General features: G+C 47.4%; 2 protein-coding genes across 3 annotated transcripts; both read left to right on the top strand.

The window, feature by feature from the left end:
* Positions 1 to 5,670: 5,670 nt before the first annotated feature.
* LOC101135829 (putative protein FAM10A5) lies at positions 5,671 to 6,831 on the top strand. The gene has a single exon (XM_004050783.5). The coding sequence runs from the start codon at positions 5,694 to 5,696 to the stop codon at positions 6,798 to 6,800; it is 1,107 nt and encodes a 368-aa protein (XP_004050831.2). The 5' UTR covers positions 5,671 to 5,693; the 3' UTR covers positions 6,801 to 6,831.
* Positions 6,832 to 10,449: 3,618 nt separating this feature from the next.
* On the top strand, positions 10,450 to 14,208 carry LOC101146566 (serum amyloid A-1 protein). 2 transcript variants are annotated; one of them, XM_031015861.3, is made up of 5 exons: positions 10,505 to 10,545; positions 10,631 to 10,691; positions 11,132 to 11,226; positions 13,438 to 13,576; positions 13,958 to 14,208. In XM_031015861.3, the coding sequence occupies exons 3-5, from the start codon at positions 11,136 to 11,138 to the stop codon at positions 14,094 to 14,096; spliced, it is 369 nt and encodes a 122-aa protein (XP_030871721.1). In that variant the 5' UTR covers positions 10,505 to 10,545; positions 10,631 to 10,691; positions 11,132 to 11,135; the 3' UTR covers positions 14,097 to 14,208. The 2 variants fall into 2 exon arrangements, with proteins under 2 accessions (XP_030871720.1, XP_030871721.1); XM_031015860.2 differs by lacking the exon at positions 10,631 to 10,691 and having other exon boundaries at positions 10,450 to 10,545.
* The last annotated feature ends 1,290 nt before the right edge of the window (positions 14,209 to 15,498 follow it).

A 15,498-nucleotide genomic window follows, 5' to 3' on the forward strand; every position in this document is an offset into this window, starting at 1 on the left:
GGTGAAACCCCATCTCTACTAAAAATACAAAAAAATTAGCCGGGCGTCATGGTGGGCGCCTGTAGTCCCAGCTACTCGGGAGGCTGAGGCAGGAGAATGGTGTGAACCCGTGAGGCGGAACTTGCAGTGAGCCTAGATCGCGCCACTGCACTCCAGCCTGGGGGACAAAACGAGACTCTGTCTCAAAAAAAAAAAAAAAAAAAATCCCACATTAGAGTTGGGGAAATGGGCAGTCCTGGTGGAAGTTAGGGAACAGATCTGGGACACGTTATAGCCAGCTGGACTACAGGAGGCCATAAGCTCAATTCTTCCTTGACTCTGAAACTTTTCACTGGTCCTAATGCCTAGTAATTCCAGGCCTTTCCCAGTTGTGCCAGGCCTGGAGGTGAACACATCTATGTGCCAAGAAGGAAAGGCATGCCAAGCAGGGGCTCAAGTCATCCTTATCCTCAGTCTGTCTATGAGTGGTATGTACCCCTGTTCCCCTTGCAAGATCTGCTGGGCTTAGGTCTCCTGGCTGTGAGTTCCCCATACCTGGGCATAAATGTAGTGAGCCTGAGCTCCCAAATAAGGTTGGGGGCTCCAGAGAGGTGGAGGGCCCTGTGTCTGGGAAGTGTGCCCACCCAGCAGGTCTGACCAGGAAGATACACTGCTGGGGTTATGGAAAAAGACTATGTGTCAAGAGACCTGTGTCTCCATTTAGGCAGAGAATCATCTTTAATTAATGGGAAATTGGAAGGCAAATTACTTGGACCTGAAATTACTTTTTGTTTATTGAACCACTGTGTTGTAAATCACATCTCTCTGAAGGCAAGAGAAACCAGGGAGTTACAAAATGTTTAGGAGAACTAAACAGGACTCCCTGTTTTGCTAACTAATCAGATTGAGACAGGCTCTCTGGTAAATCTACAAATTTGATGTTGTTCAACCATAAGCAGTAAATTTCCTATGCTGGATTTTCCTGACAATGAATGTAAAAGGAAAAGGAGTCTTTTTGACAAAATATTTTATTGTTCATCTAAACTGAAAAACTTCTCTATTTTTCAAAATTGCTATACATGTTTAAAGATGTAGATATTTGAATAGCCTAACTGGTACAGAAGGTTTAATGATGATTCCTAAGACATACCTATAAATTACTTGAAATTGAAATGATATTTAAGAAGAATTATTGGAATTTTCCTCTTCTCAAATGAGTTCTTAGTTTCATAAATACTATACAAGTCCATAAGAGATTTGGGGTTTTGAGATGTCTTTTTTTTTTTTTTTTTTTTTTTTTTTCAGAAGGAGTTTCACTGTTGTTGCCTAGGCTGGAGTGCAATGGCGTGACCTCAGCTCACTGCAACCTCCACCTCCCAGGTTCAAGCGATTTTCCTGCCTCAGCCTCCCAAGTAGCTGGGATTACAGGCACCTGCCACAACGCCAAGCTAATGTTTTGTATTTTTAGTAGAGATGGGGTTCACCATGTTGGCCAGGCTTGTCTGGAACTCCTGACCTCAGGTGATCCACCCGCCTATAATTTATTACTCCCTTTTGCAAATGTTTGAAGAGGAATAAAGTGCAATATTTTTAAACAGAATGCAGAGTTCTGTTGTCCTTTGGCAATACCAGTTTCAGACTCTGAGAGTGGCTCTTGCTGTTGCCGACAGTGGGCTGATGACCAAATCCCAACATGCCCCCGCTGCGAGTCCTTCATAACCTGATTCAGTCATCACTTAGAGGCCAGCAGGCTTCAGAGAGGCGTGAGCCTCAGCCAACAACCTGTAGGGGAAGAGACGCAGAACTCAATGCAGACAGGTTTGGATTCTGGTGCCTAGAGAATGCAACTTGGAAACTCTGAGCCAGGAGAAAAGGGTTCTCTCTCCATGAGAGGGTGTGGGCTTTGTGAGAAGGGACACACAGCAAACACAATTAAGAGTCCACCCCTCAGCCGGGCGCGGGGGCTCACGCCTGTAATCCCAGCACTTTGGGAGGCCGAGGTAGGTGGATCACGAGGTCAGGAGATCAAGACCATCCTGGCTAACACAGTGAAACCCCATCTCTACTAAAAATACAAAAAAATTAGCCGGGCGTGGTGGCGGGTGCCTGTAGTCCCAGCTACTCGGGAGGCTGAGGCAGGAGAATGGTGTGAACCCGGGAGGTGGAGCTTGCAGTGAGCCGAGATCGCACCACTGTACTCCAGCCTGGGCGACAGAGCGAGACTCCGTCTCAAAAAAAAAAAAAAAAAGAAAAGAAAACGAGTCCACCCCTGAATTAAATAGTTGGTCCTTTTGTGTTCCTGGTGATTCACTTGCTAAGTGGAAGAAACAGGAGGGAATCTTTTCTCCTGCCCTCCTGGTAATCGATAGCCCATGGCCTGGCTTTACTTCTGTAAAGTGGCAGGAGACCTTTTGACAGCTGAGCCATTTCTTATTTTATTTATTTTAATAAGAGATGGTAGGAATGAGCAATGATATTAGTACCTGGGGACTGTTGTTCTTAAGGAGAAACAATCTTAGAATGATTAGTGATACCCCTTGCTTTCTCTTTTCTTTCATTATACTTTTTGTACACATATTTTTTCCCGTTTATTTATTGGAATCTTACTGATTTATTATAAGTATAAGCTTTATGTCTACACATGTATAATCATTTTTCCCCAATTATAAGTCTCTTTTTCATGGAGGCACAACCTAGACCTGGTTAGCCACCATCTCCCCTCATTGTATGCCCAATACCTATTGTAGTATCTGCTGCATAGAAGGCACTCAATGCGTGAATGGATAATGACTGATGATGAATCAATAAATGAATGGACATGTCATTGTAAAAAATTCTAAAAATCTAGAATAACACAAGCTGTTGCCACTACCTAGAAACACAGATGTAAAACTTCCTAGGTTGTGTTTCACCATGGGAACATGTCTTTGAACAAAAATGGGATCATATTCTATTGCACTCTTTCCCTTAAGAGATTGTCTATACTTCTCCAGGTCATTAAGTGCTCTTCCACAATATCAGTATATGGCAGAGGCAAGGTCATACCAGGTCTGTCTGAAACCAGGGCTTGGCTCTTAACTTCCAGCCACACTGCCTCCAAGTCTAGGTGGCTGGGTTTTAGGATCTGTGATGGGAACTCAGTGTCACAACCTCTACTGGGAAGGTATTCTGGTGTTTCATAACAGGACTTTCTGTTAGAGATAACCATGGCAAAATGGAATGGAGACAAAGTTCAGGTTTCTGCTGCCAGGAGCTGAGATTGCTGTGACCAATGGCATTCTCCCAAACCAAATAATCCAACCTGGAATTACCATAAACCACTCCTCATCTTTTCAAGGGGTGTCCAAGTTCCCAGAAAAGAACATTTGTTAAGGGATGGAGGCAAGGAGGTGGAGAAGAAAGAGCACTGGCCAAGGTATCATGAGTGTCCTGGGTTCTGGTCCTTGAATAAGCCATTTATCTTCTCTGCAGCTTCTCCATCTGATAGGAGTTTGGAGGCAGAGTTTTTTCTTAATGAGCCAAAGACAGTCGTGCCTAGGAGATGTGGTGCACATGTTAGAAAGAAGGGACTGGCTGTGACTCTATAAAAGATGAATTCATACAAAAACAAATTACCCTCTCCCAGGGAGAAAGTTTGGATCCAGTAATTAGAGATCTCAAAAAGTAGAAGACCTGCCCTGTGAGGCCTGTGGTCTCCAAGTTTGAATGCTGTGTGTCAGCTTTAAAAACTAGTTTCTTGCTGATAAATGTTTCATATTAAGCATGTGTTGAGAGTACTCCTTGCCTACCTTCACTAGCCACTGTTTCCTTCCCCTCCTCCCTTGTCCCTTCATTCTCTCCAGAACTTTCTGCTAACTTCCATTCTCTTCAGGACTTCAGCATGGTTGGGAGAAGATCAGAAAGGCATCCTCACTGTTTTTATTTTAGTCCACTTGACCTTTGGGGAGTAGTTCCACTGGCTCATAAGTATCAGCCCCCCATAGTACAGCACCCCACACTGAGCCCAGAAGCAATAAAGAATCCCAATCTGCTGTCACTAACCAGCACGCTCAACCGCCATGTCCTTTACTCTTCTCATCTCCCTGCTTTCACGTCACATCAACTAATTTCTATATGAGTCAGCCTCAACTCTCCCGACACTCTGCCCACCCTTCTTCTACTACCTTCCAGTGAGCTCCTCGAAAGAAGGGTCTGTGGTGAGGATGCCCCTTTATCTCTGCCTATTTCCTTCCCATTACAAAAACTTGAAACCTGCCTTTCCCATGTTGATTTCACTTTATTCTCATCTTTACCCATGGGGTATGCCTCCTGCAATTCCTCCTAGACAATAGAATGAGAAAGAGGGGTCCTCGTCCTCTTTGCTTCCCATGACCATTTCTCCATTCTTCACCTCTGTGATGTGTCCTCTTTGAAGTCCCTGATAAATTCATTATCACCTTCTCTCCAGTCTTACTAATGTTATCTGCACAAGTGATTTCCAAACAGGAAGATTTTCAAACACTGATTCCTGAAGATCACCCCCAACTCGCTGAACTGAGACCAAGACCTCCAAGATTATGGCTTAGGAATCTGCTTTTTTTTTTTCTTTTTTTGAGACAAGAGTCTTGCTCTGTTGCCAGGCTAGAGTGCAATGGTGGAATCATAGCTCATTGTAACCTCAAACTCCTGGGCTCAAGTGATCTTCCTGCCTCAGCCTCCCAAGTAGTGAAGACAACAGGAGCGTGCCACCATGCCCAGCTAATTGTTAATTTTTTGTAGAAATGGAGCCTCACTATGTTGCTTGGGCTGGTCTCAAACTCCTGACCTTAACCCATCCTCCGCCTCCGCCCCCAAAAGTGTTGGGATTACAGGTGTGAGCCACCGTGCCCAGCCTAGAAATACCCACTAGAAGCTTCTGTGTAGACAATCTGCTTAGTGATGTTTGGAGACAAAGTACCTCTTTATTGTATTCGTTGACAAAACTCTCCAGTCCTCTCCCATCTTCACGGAAAATTTTCACAGTTCATTTACAGCCCTCTTTCCAACACATTCACTGCCAATACTCTTATTGACAATAACTGTATTGTTGAACCTTCCAGTATCCTGCATTCCCGGATCAAGGCCCCCTCAAAGCCCTGATATGCAAATATCTGGGAAAAGAATGTTCCAGAGGAAAGGAACAGCTAATCCGAGGCCCCTAGGGTAAGATGTGCCTGGGGGTTTGGAGACCAGTGTGGCCAGAGCAAAATGAGCAAGAGGAGAGAGTTGGATGATGAGGTACGAGAGGAAGGAGCTAGGACAGTTTGAGTAAAGTTTGAAAACCATTATAAGGGCTTTGACTTCAACTATGAGTGGAAGTGGAATCCTCCGGAGAGTTTTGAATGGAGAGTGATAGAAGTTGTCTTGTGTTGTAACAGCCTGGCTGCTATACTGAAAAGAGACTAGTTGGCAGCAAAGGGGGAAATGTGGAAGCCAGTTAAGAAGCCATCATAACCCAGAAGGTGATGCCTAATAACATCTCTCTGGGAGCAGCGGAGAGATGATAAGGGTTTGCCTTCTGAATATGTTTTTTGACAATTAATGTAAACATTTCAAGTAGGCTGAGATTCTATTGCATATTAACAATGTCCATGTTCACTCGAGGCAGCCGCCCCCTTCTGCGCGGTCATGCCGAGCCAGCGCCTGGGCCTGGAACTGGGCCACAGCCCCCCAGCTTCACCCACCACCTCCCTACCATGGACCCCCGCAAAGTGAACGAGCTTCGGGCCTTTGTGAAAATGTGTAAGCAGGATCCGAGCGTTCTGCACACCGAGGAAATGCGCTTCCTGAGAGAGTGGGTGGAGAGCATGGGAGGTAAAGTACCACCTGCTACTCAGAAAGCTAAATCAGAAGAAAATACCAAGGAAGAAAAACCTGATAGTAAGAAGGTGGAGGAAGACTTAAAGGCAGACGAACCATCAAGTGAGGAAAGTGATCTAGAAATTGATAAAGAAGGTGTGATTGAACTAGACCCTGATGCTCCTCAAGAAATGGGACATGAAAATGTGGAGATAACGGAGGAGATGATGGATCAGGCAAATGATAAAAAAGTGGCTGCTATTGAAGCCCTAAATGATGGTGAACTCCAGAAAGCCATTGACTTATTCACAGAAGCCATCAAGCTGAATCCTCACTTGGCCATTTTGTATGCAAAGAGGGCCAGTGTCTTCGTCAAATTACAGAAGCCAAATGCTGCCATCCGAGACCGTGACAGAGCCATTGAAATAAATCCTGATTCAGCTCAGCCTTACAAGTGGCGGGGGAAAGCACACAGACTCCTAGGCCACTGGGAAGAAGCAGCCCATGATCTTGCCTTTGCCTGTAAATTGGATTATGATGAAGATGCTAGTGCAATGCTGAAAGAAGTTCAACCTAGGGCACAGAAAATTGCAGAACATTGGAGAAAGTATGAGCGAAAACATGAAGAGCGAGAGATCAAAGAAAGAATAGAACGAGTTAAGAAGGCTCAAAAAGAGCAGGAGAGAGCCCAGAGGGAGGAAGACAGACAACAGTCAGGAGCTCAGTATGGCCCTTTTCCAGGTGGCTTTCCTAGGGGAATGCCTGGTAATTTTCCCGGAGGAATGCCTGGAATGGGAGGGGACATGCCTGGAATGGCCGGAATGCCTGGACTCAATGAAATTCTTAGTGATCCAGAGGCTCTTGCAGCCATGCAGGATCCAGAAGTTATGGTGGCCTTCCAGGATGTGGCTCAGAACCCAGCAAATATGTCAAAATACCAGAGCAACCCAAAGGTTATGAATCTCATCAGTAAATTGTCAGCCAAATTTGGAGGTCAAGTGTAATGCCCTTCTGATAAATAAAGCCCTGCTGAAGGAAAAGCAACCTAGATCACCTTATGGATGTCGCAATAATACAAACCAATGTACCTCTGACCTTCTCATCAAGAGAGCTGGGGTGCTTTGAAGATAATCCCTACCCCTCTCCCCCAAATGCAGCTGAAGCATTTTACAGTGGTTTGCCATTAGGGTATTCATTCAGATAATGTTTTCCTACTAGGAATTACAAACTTTAAACACTTTTTAAATCTTCAAATATTTAAAACAAATTTAAAGGGTCTGTTAATTCTTATATTTTTCTTTACTAATCATTGTGGATTTTTCTTTGAATTATTGGGCAGGGAATATACTTATTTATGGAAGATTACTGCTCTAATTTGAGTGAAATAAAAGTTATTAGTGCGAGGCAAACATAAAAAAAAAGTCCATGTTCATCTCTAAATGACATCATTGTTTCAAAGCTTTTCCATTCTTCTTAACCTTCCACCTGTCAATCTATCGCAGATGACTTCTACTTCACTCATGCATTGACTCCTTCAATCAATAAAAGTGACTAAGAACCTGCTACAGGTGAGGTGCTGTGTTTGGTGTTAAAGTGACAACAGTTATCTGTCAATAAGCCTGACAAGGTTCCTATCCCTGTGTTTTGTGCACTCTGGGTCAAACTCAGAAATGCAAACAGGTGGAGAGTGATGAGTTCTATGACTGGTAAAGAAAAGGGTCTGCTGGTTTCCCTCAGGATCTCTGTCCTTCATCTCAAAATGCATCTTCCTTGTTATCGTTCCTCTCCTTCCTGTCTCAGAGGAAGACCTGCTCCTGCTACACTCTGGGCAACCTTGTGCCCAGTGGCCCTGTGGCCCCTTGGTTGTTGAAGCCTATGTTATGCCCTATCTTTTACCCTCAGTCACTCTCTCTGTTAACATTCTCCCTGTGCCCTGTAACCCTCCCTCATCTTTAAATAAATCCTCCTCCTTTGACCTTCGCATGTATTCAGTCATGCAATTCAACAAGCATTTATTGCACAGTGATATTCAATTTGCCACTTGCTAAAAGTCTGAACCTTGGCAGCTGAATGTGATCAGAAAAAAAGCACAACTGCTATGACTAGTCTCACTTTAAATTCATGGTCGTTGACCATGAGCTACCATACAATCCACTACCTTTCTCAAGTTCAGTCACATTCTTCCTTTCCTAGATGTCTGCTTTCTACTTCTCTTCTCTCCTGAAACTTCCCACAACTCCTCGTTCATTCTCTTCTCAGTTGACAACTTTGCTTCCTATTTCACTGAAAAATAGAAGCAATCAGATATGAACTTCTGGCTGGGCATGGTAGCTCATGTCTATAATCTCAGCACTTTGGGAGGCCAAGGCAGGAGGACTGCAGGTTAGGAATTTGAGACCAGCCTGGGCAACATGGTGAAACTCCCACTGTACTAAAAATTTTAAAAATTACTCAGACATATTGGCAAACAACTGTAGTCCCAGCTACTTGGGAGGTTGAGATGCAAGGATCACTTAAACCTGGGAGGCTGAGGCTGCAGTGAGCCATGATTGCACCACTGCACTCCAGCTCAGGCAACAGAGCAAGACCCTGTCTTGAGAAGAGAGGAGAGGGGAGGAGAGGAGAGGAGAGGGGAGGAGAGGGGAGGAGAGGAGAGGGGAGGAGAGGGGAGGAGAGGAGAGGGGAGGAGAGGAGAGGGGAGGAGAGGAGAGGGGAGGAGAGGAGAGGGGAGGGGAGGAGAGGAGAGGGGAGGAGAGGAGAGGGGAGGGGAGGAGAGGAGAGGGGAGGAGAGGAGAAGAGAGGGGAGGAGAGGAGAGGGGAGGAGAGGAGAGGGGAGGAGAGGAGAGGGGAGGAGAGGAGAGGAGAGGGGAGGAGAGGAGAGGAGAGGGGAGGAGAGGAGAGGGGAGGAGAGGAGAGGGGAGGGGAGGAGAGGAGAGGGGAGGGGAGGAGAGGAGAGGAGAGGGGAGGGGAGGAGAGGAGAGGAGAGGAGAGGAGAGGGGAGGAGAGGGGAGGAGAGGAGAGGGGAGGAGAGGAGAGCGGAGGGGAGGAGAGGGGAGGAGAGGAGAGGAGAGGGGAGGAAAGGAGAGGAGAGGGGAGGAGAGGAGAGGAGAGGGGAGGAGAGGAGAGGAGAGGGGAGGAGAGGAGAGGAGAGGGGAGGAGAGGAGAGGGGAGGGGAGGAGAGGAGAGGGGAGGAGAGGAGAGGAGAGAAGAGGAGAGGAGAGGAGAGGAGAGGAGGGGAGGGGAGGGGAGGGGAGGGGAGGGGAGGGGAGGGAAGGAGAGGAGGATCAGGTGAGGAGTATGCCAAAGAATGTTTTTAAAATTTACTGTTTTCTCTTTCCCAACAAGATTGTCATTTCCTTTAAAAAGTAGTTATCCTGAGGCCTATATTCGTAGCATTCTGAAAGAAAGAAAAGAAAAGAGGAAAGAAAGAGAGAGGAGGGAAGGAAGGAGAAAGAGAGAGGAAGGAAAGAGAAAGAGAGAGGAAGGAAAGAGAAAGAGAGAGGAAGGAAGGGAGGAAGAAAAGAAGGAAGGAAGGAGGGAGGGAGGGAAGGGAAGGAGGGAAAGAGGAAGAAAGGAGGGAAAGAAGGAAGGAAGAGAGAGAGGAAGGAAGGAGGAAGAGAGAGAGGGAGTAAGGAAGGAAGGAAGGAGAAAGAGAGAGGAAGGAAGAAAATAAAGGAAGGAAGGAAAGAAAGAAAAAATGAAAGAGTGAAAATGGACTGGAGAAGAAGAAACCACAGTTGCTGCTATGTCCACCAGCCTCTCTGCATGTCCTGGCCTCAGCCCTGCTGGGCTCTGGTACTGACCACTTCCTTCCTTCCTAATTTCCTAATTGACTAGGCCAGCTGAGCAGGGCTTTTCTGTGCTGAGGAGGTAAATCTCGGGATATCTAGACTGAGGGGTGGAAGGAGCCTTCCAGGGCACACATGAGACATGGCAGGGCTAGGCTGCTAGTTTTATTTTGTTTTCTTTTAGACACAGGGTCTTGCTCTGTCACCCAGGCTGGAGTGCAGTGGCGTGATTATAGCTCACTGCAGCCTTGACCTCCTGGGTCTCCCACAATCCTTCCGCTTCAGCCTCTTGAGTAGCTGGGACTGCAGGTGCACACTACCACACCCGGTCCATTTATTTTTATATTTTGTAGAGACAAGATCTTACAATTTTGCACAGAGTGATCTTACACTCTTGACCCCAAGTGATCCTCCTGCCTTGGCCTCCAAAAGCATTGGGATTATAGGAGTGAGCCACTGTGCTGGACCTAGTCTGTCAGCTTTGAAGCTTTAGATATGAACTCAGAGGGACTTCATTTCAGAGGCATCTGCCATGTGGCCCAGCAGAGCCCATCCTGAGGAAATGACTGGTAGAGTCAGGAGCTGGCTTCAAAGCTGCCCTCACTCCACACCTTCCAGCAGCCCAGGTGCCGCCATCACGGGGCTCCCACTCTCAACTCCGCAGCCTCAGCCCCCTCAATGCTGAGGAGCAGAGCTGGTCTCCTGCCCTGACAGCAGCCGGGCACATCTTGTTCTCTCAGGTTGCACAACTGGGATAAATGACCCGGGATGAAGAAACCACTGGCATCCAGGAACTTGTCTTAGACCATTTTGTAGGGGAAATGACCTGCAGGGACTTTCCCCAGGGACCACATCCAGCTTTTCTTCCCTCCCAAGAGACCAGCAGGGAAGGCTCAGTATAAATAGCAGCCACCGCTCCCTGGCAGGCAGGGACCCGCAGCTCAGCTACAGCACAGATCAGGTGAGGAGCACACCAAGGAGTGATTTTTTAAACTTACTCTGTTTTCTCTTTCCCAACAAGATTATCATTTCCTTTAAAAAAATAGTTATCCTGGGGCATACAGCCATACCATTCTGAAGGTGTCTTATCTCCTCTGATCTAGAGAGGTAAGCAGGGTCGGGCCTGGTAGTACTTGGATGGGAGAACACCTGGGAATACCAGGTGCTAAAGGCTTTAAGAATAAAAAATAATGATCCTGCTTTGTGTTTATCCCATGTTGAGTTCTGTGCGGGGCAGAGGGAACACACGGTAAATGCGTTGTGGGGAATTATAGGTTACTTGAGGGAGTGACAGTCTGGTGGTAACTCCTGCCTTCCTCCATCAATGCCACGTTGGCATCCTCTTATGCAGTCAGGCTTCAGGGCTGATGGGTTCAGAACCGAGGGCTTCTGGCTCTGAATGAGGTCCTGCTGCAAGATTTCCTAGATGAGCCACTGAGACTCTAATAAGATCCCGTGGAAATAACCAGGCTCTCGTCGGAATATAAGTCCCAAGGGAAACTGTGCCAGTCTTGTGGGCGACTGCCTGACTTCTCCTTTCATTTCAGCACCATGAAGCTTCTCACGGGCCTGGTTTTCTGCTCCTTGGTCCTGAGTGTCAGCAGCCGAAGCTTCTTTTCGTTCCTTGGCGAGGCTTTTGATGGTAAGGCTTCAGAAGGTTTGCAGGATTTCTGAAGAGAAACATCGCCCTGGACCTGATAAACTGGGGAAAATGATGCTTTCGGAAGGCTGCTTTTGAACCACAGAGTTGCTAGTGTCTGCGTTGCTGAGGCCTGCCAGGAACTAGGGTTTGCTGGGTTGCCTGTCTCGAGTCTTTCAGAGCTGCTGGGAGTATCTCCTTTCCCTGTGGTGCAGCTTCTCAGGGTGTGTTCAGTGGATGGATCACATTTCAGAAGCCGCTGCAAGATGTATCGAAAACACATCTCTTGAGCCATAAGGAATGGGGCATCCAGTAACAATGCACAAGGGGTATTTTTGGGCTTCCTTAAAATTTGAGCCGCTGCCTTAGGTTGTGCTGCCCAATGTGCAGGATGTGCCAGGTGCCTGGGGAGCTGCTAAACAGATTAGAGAGTCGAGGATTATTGTCAGTCAGTTACTCAGAGAAAGAACAATCATCCTTTCCAGGAGCACCTGAGCTGTTTGTTTGGAGTAGAAGATGCAAAATAAGGCCTGCAATTGGTATAAAATGTCCCTCAGCATAAATCGCATAGGAGTATGACTAAGGCTGTTGACTCTTCTGTCTTCTTTCTCCTTCCTCCTTCGATTTCCTAGTTGGATAATGTACAGGGCTCTTTAGCCTCGCTCTGTCAGGGGCTCCCTTCCTGGTTTGTTCTATTTCCATTCCTTCTCCAGCCTTCTTGACAAGAGCTGGGAACTAACGTGCATCAAGCCCCCACAAGGACCACAGCATTTTCTCATTTAGCTTCAGAATGACTCTGTGAGGCAGGCATCCCTTCTGTGAAGGTGAGAAAGCTGAGACTTAGAGCAGCTGAGGCCAATGCCCAGGGACTTACTGCCAGTCAGCAGGTGGCAGGGCAGAGGTTTGAGCCCGGCTGTGCTTGAGGTCAGAGCTCTTGCCAGGTAGACGCATCACTGACCACCTCCTAGAGGTTGATGGTTATGAATCTCAGGCACACCTTGGCATCACCTGAACTACCCATGCCTGCAACTCCCCAGCAGAGTCTGCAGAAACTGGTCTGGGGTGTGGCCTGGGCATTGGGACTTTCAGTTTCTCTCTGGGTCATTAGAAAATGCAGCCAAGGCTCACGCCTGTAATTCCAGCACTTTGGGAGGCCAAGGTGGATGAATCACTTGAGGTCATGAGTTCCGGAGCAGCCTGGCCAACATGGTGAAACCCTGTGTCTACTAAAAATATGAAAATGTAGCCAGGCGTGGTGGTAGGTACCTGTAATCCCAGCTACTCAGGAGGCTGAAGCACGAGAATCACTTGAACCCGAGAAGCAGAGGTTTCAGTGACTAGAGATCGCACCAGTGTCCTCCAACCTGGGTGACAGAGCGAGACTCTGTCTAAAAAAAATGAAAAAGAAAGTGCAGCCAAGGCAGAGCACCACTGCCCTATTGCTTCCTCAAGCAACCCACAGCATCAGTACAGCCTACTAAGAAAGTATTTAGGGACTTTTATGCTCCTAACAGTCACTGGAACTCAGGTCACAATGACGTGTATTCCATTTGCAAGAATATATACTTTAGGTCAGGGTGCGGTGGCTCACGCCTGTAATCCCAGCACTTTGGGAGGCCAAGGCAGGGGGATCACGAGGTCAGGAGATCGAGACCAGCCTGACCAACATGGTGAAATCCCCGTCTCTACTAAAAATACAAAAATTAGACAGGCGTGATGGTGCATGCCTGTAATCTCAGCTACTCAGGAGGCTGAGGCAGAAGAATCTCTTGAACCTGGGAGGTGGAGGCTGCAATGAGCTGAGATAGCACCACTGCACTCCAGTGCACTCCAGCCTGGGTGACAGAGCGAGACTCTGTCTAAAAAAAAAAAAAAAAAAAAAAGAATATAGACTTTAGTTGTCAGGGCAGAAGTACTCTGTGTCTGCCACCTTTCTCAGCATCAGTATTCCATGTCACCACCTCATTCATACACACTCCTGGATCTTATCATAGGCAGCTTCATTCTATAGCAGTGGCTCTTCACCAGGGGACCTGGAGAAGCCAACTAGGATAAAGGAATGTGCTTCTCAACCCATGGTATCCAAGGCTGCTATGATCACAGGCTGAAAGCTTGAAGTCAGTGGAAAACTTGTCCTTCCTCATTCCCCTCTAAGGTGGTGTTGGAGTCTTTATGTTCTCCTGATGTCCCTTCTGCCTTTCCTTTCCTTTCCAGGGGCTCGGGACATGTGGAGAGCCTACTCTGACATGAGAGAAGCCAATTACATCGGCTCAGACAAATACTTCCATGCTCGGGGGAACTATGATGCTGCCAAAAGGGGACCTGGGGGTGCCTGGGCTGCAGAAGCGATCAGGTAACTGGAGCTCCTGGGACGCCAGAGCTGGGTGAGCAGAGCTTGCCTGCCTTGGACAGTCAGGAGGGAGACGACCTCCTTGTGGAGAAGTTAGAGGCTGCGGCCCCTCCTGCTCTTGCCCTCTCTCTGCCTCTGTGCTCAGTGTGAGGGTCTGAGTGGATGGTAGGAGTGAGTGATTCCTCACCCTCCCTCTCTGGGTGCTGTTCATCCAGCCTAGGGGTGCCCAGCCTGGCTGAATGGGGTGGTGCCCAGTGTTTTCATCCCTCCTTCCATGGCCTTTCTGGGCTCCTCTCTGAGCCCTCCCTTGGAACAGGGAGAATGGGAGGGTGGGCTATTGCTCACTGGCCTGATTATTAATCTCCTTGCCTGCCTTGATTACAGCGATGCCAGAGAGAATATCCAGAGATTCTTTGGCCATGGTGCGGAGGACTCGCTGGCTGATCAGGCTGCCAATGAATGGGGCAGGAGTGGCAAAGACCCCAATCACTTCCGACCTGCTGGCCTGCCTGAGAAATACTGAGCTTCCTCTTCACTCTGCTCTCAGGAGATCTGGCTGTGAGGCCCTCAGGGCAGGGATACAAAGTGGGGAGAGGGTACACAATGGGTATCTAATAAATACTTAAGAGGTGGAATTTGTGGAAACTGTGTGTTATACTTTGTGGTATAGACTGCCTGTTTAGTATGAAGGGGTGATCCATGCACATCTAGGTGAACGTGGAGCCTTGGTGGGGGGGAGACGACTCCTGGGCACACAGGGCATCCTGGGCATCCCTGAGGCAAGGACATGATGAGTTCAGTGGCCACCCCCACAGGATCCCAGGGGCTTCAGCAGCATCCCACCCCTTACCCCATGTGAGCAGCTGCCCAGTGAGTTTGTAGAAACCCCAGCCACATTCCCAGTGAGTTCAACTGCACCCCGGCACGTTTTGCCAGCACCTCAATGGAGAGCTCCTTGCTTGCAGCTTTAGCTTGTGGCACCCAGCAAAAGCTTCCTGCCACCCAGTGGCTACAGCCACACACTCTCCAGCAAGATTTAATCTCAGCCTTGTGAGGAGCCCTTTCCCAAATTTACTTCTTTCTGTGTTTTTTATCCCTTAGTAGCTAATCTCATGTTAGCCATTAATAACTCTCTATGTTAAACCCTTCCTTTTGTATCTGTGGCTACATCGATCAATTGTCTCACACCGCTCACCCACCCCCTCTCCCTGGTCATGCAGAGGCCTCACCAGTCGTTTTATTGCTATTCCCAGGCCTCTGTGTGCCCAGATCTCTTCACTGCCCTGTCAGTTGTGTCCTGTCCCCTTGTCGACCTCCTGGCCTTGTCCTCAACGATGTTTCTATGAGGCTTTGGAAAGCCTCATCCCAAGAGTCTTGGCAACTGATACATTAGTCTCACCAACACTAGCCCCTACTCCTGATCTCATTTTAAAATTTTATTTTCTTATTTTACTATTATTACTTTTAGGGACATCACCCTGCTTCTGACTGACCCAATTTTTAAAGTTTCTCTTTATTCTCCTTAAAGAATGGCTCTCCCATTTGTTTCCCTCATCTTTCTTTTCACTGACTTAGAATTCATGTCCAGACAAAAATTCCACTTCCTTGAAGAGCCTTCCCAGTAGCCATGCACCACACTCTGGGGCAGAGTTTGTGGCTCCCAAGCACTTTGTTCACACCTGCTGGTTCATCTTTGCCCTTCCTCTCAGAATTGGTTTTGTATGTCAGTTCCTCTGCTGGACTGGAAGCCCCTGTAACATAACTAGCATTTGAACAGTTCATAAAAACACTTTCATTTCTATTGTCCTGTGTAACCGTTCACAAGATACATTAGTCTCACTCATTGTCGTTTGACAATGTTTATTGTTCTAAAGAGAAAGCGAGATATGTAGGTAGACACAATACAATAAGAGCCTCAATACAGG

The sequence above is a fragment of the Gorilla gorilla genome, chromosome 9 (genome assembly GCF_029281585.2).
Source record: "Gorilla gorilla gorilla isolate KB3781 chromosome 9, NHGRI_mGorGor1-v2.1_pri, whole genome shotgun sequence".
Lineage (NCBI taxonomy): Eukaryota > Metazoa > Chordata > Mammalia > Primates > Hominidae > Gorilla > Gorilla gorilla.

Bases quoted from the DNA above. Each gene is read 5' to 3' on its own strand.
- LOC101135829 (XM_004050783.5), top strand. From the start codon at position 5,694: ATGGACCCCCGCAAAGTGAACGAGCTTCGGGCCTTTGTGAAAATGTGT.
- LOC101146566 (XM_031015860.2), top strand. From the start codon at position 11,136: ATGAAGCTTCTCACGGGCCTGGTTTTCTGCTCCTTGGTCCTGAGTGTC. The intron at 11,227-13,437 runs GTAAGGCTTCAG...TTTCCTTTCCAG, and splicing joins CCTTGGCGAGGCTTTTGATG to GGGCTCGGGACATGTGGAGA. The intron at 13,577-13,957 runs GTAACTGGAGCT...CCTTGATTACAG, and splicing joins TGGGCTGCAGAAGCGATCAG to CGATGCCAGAGAGAATATCC.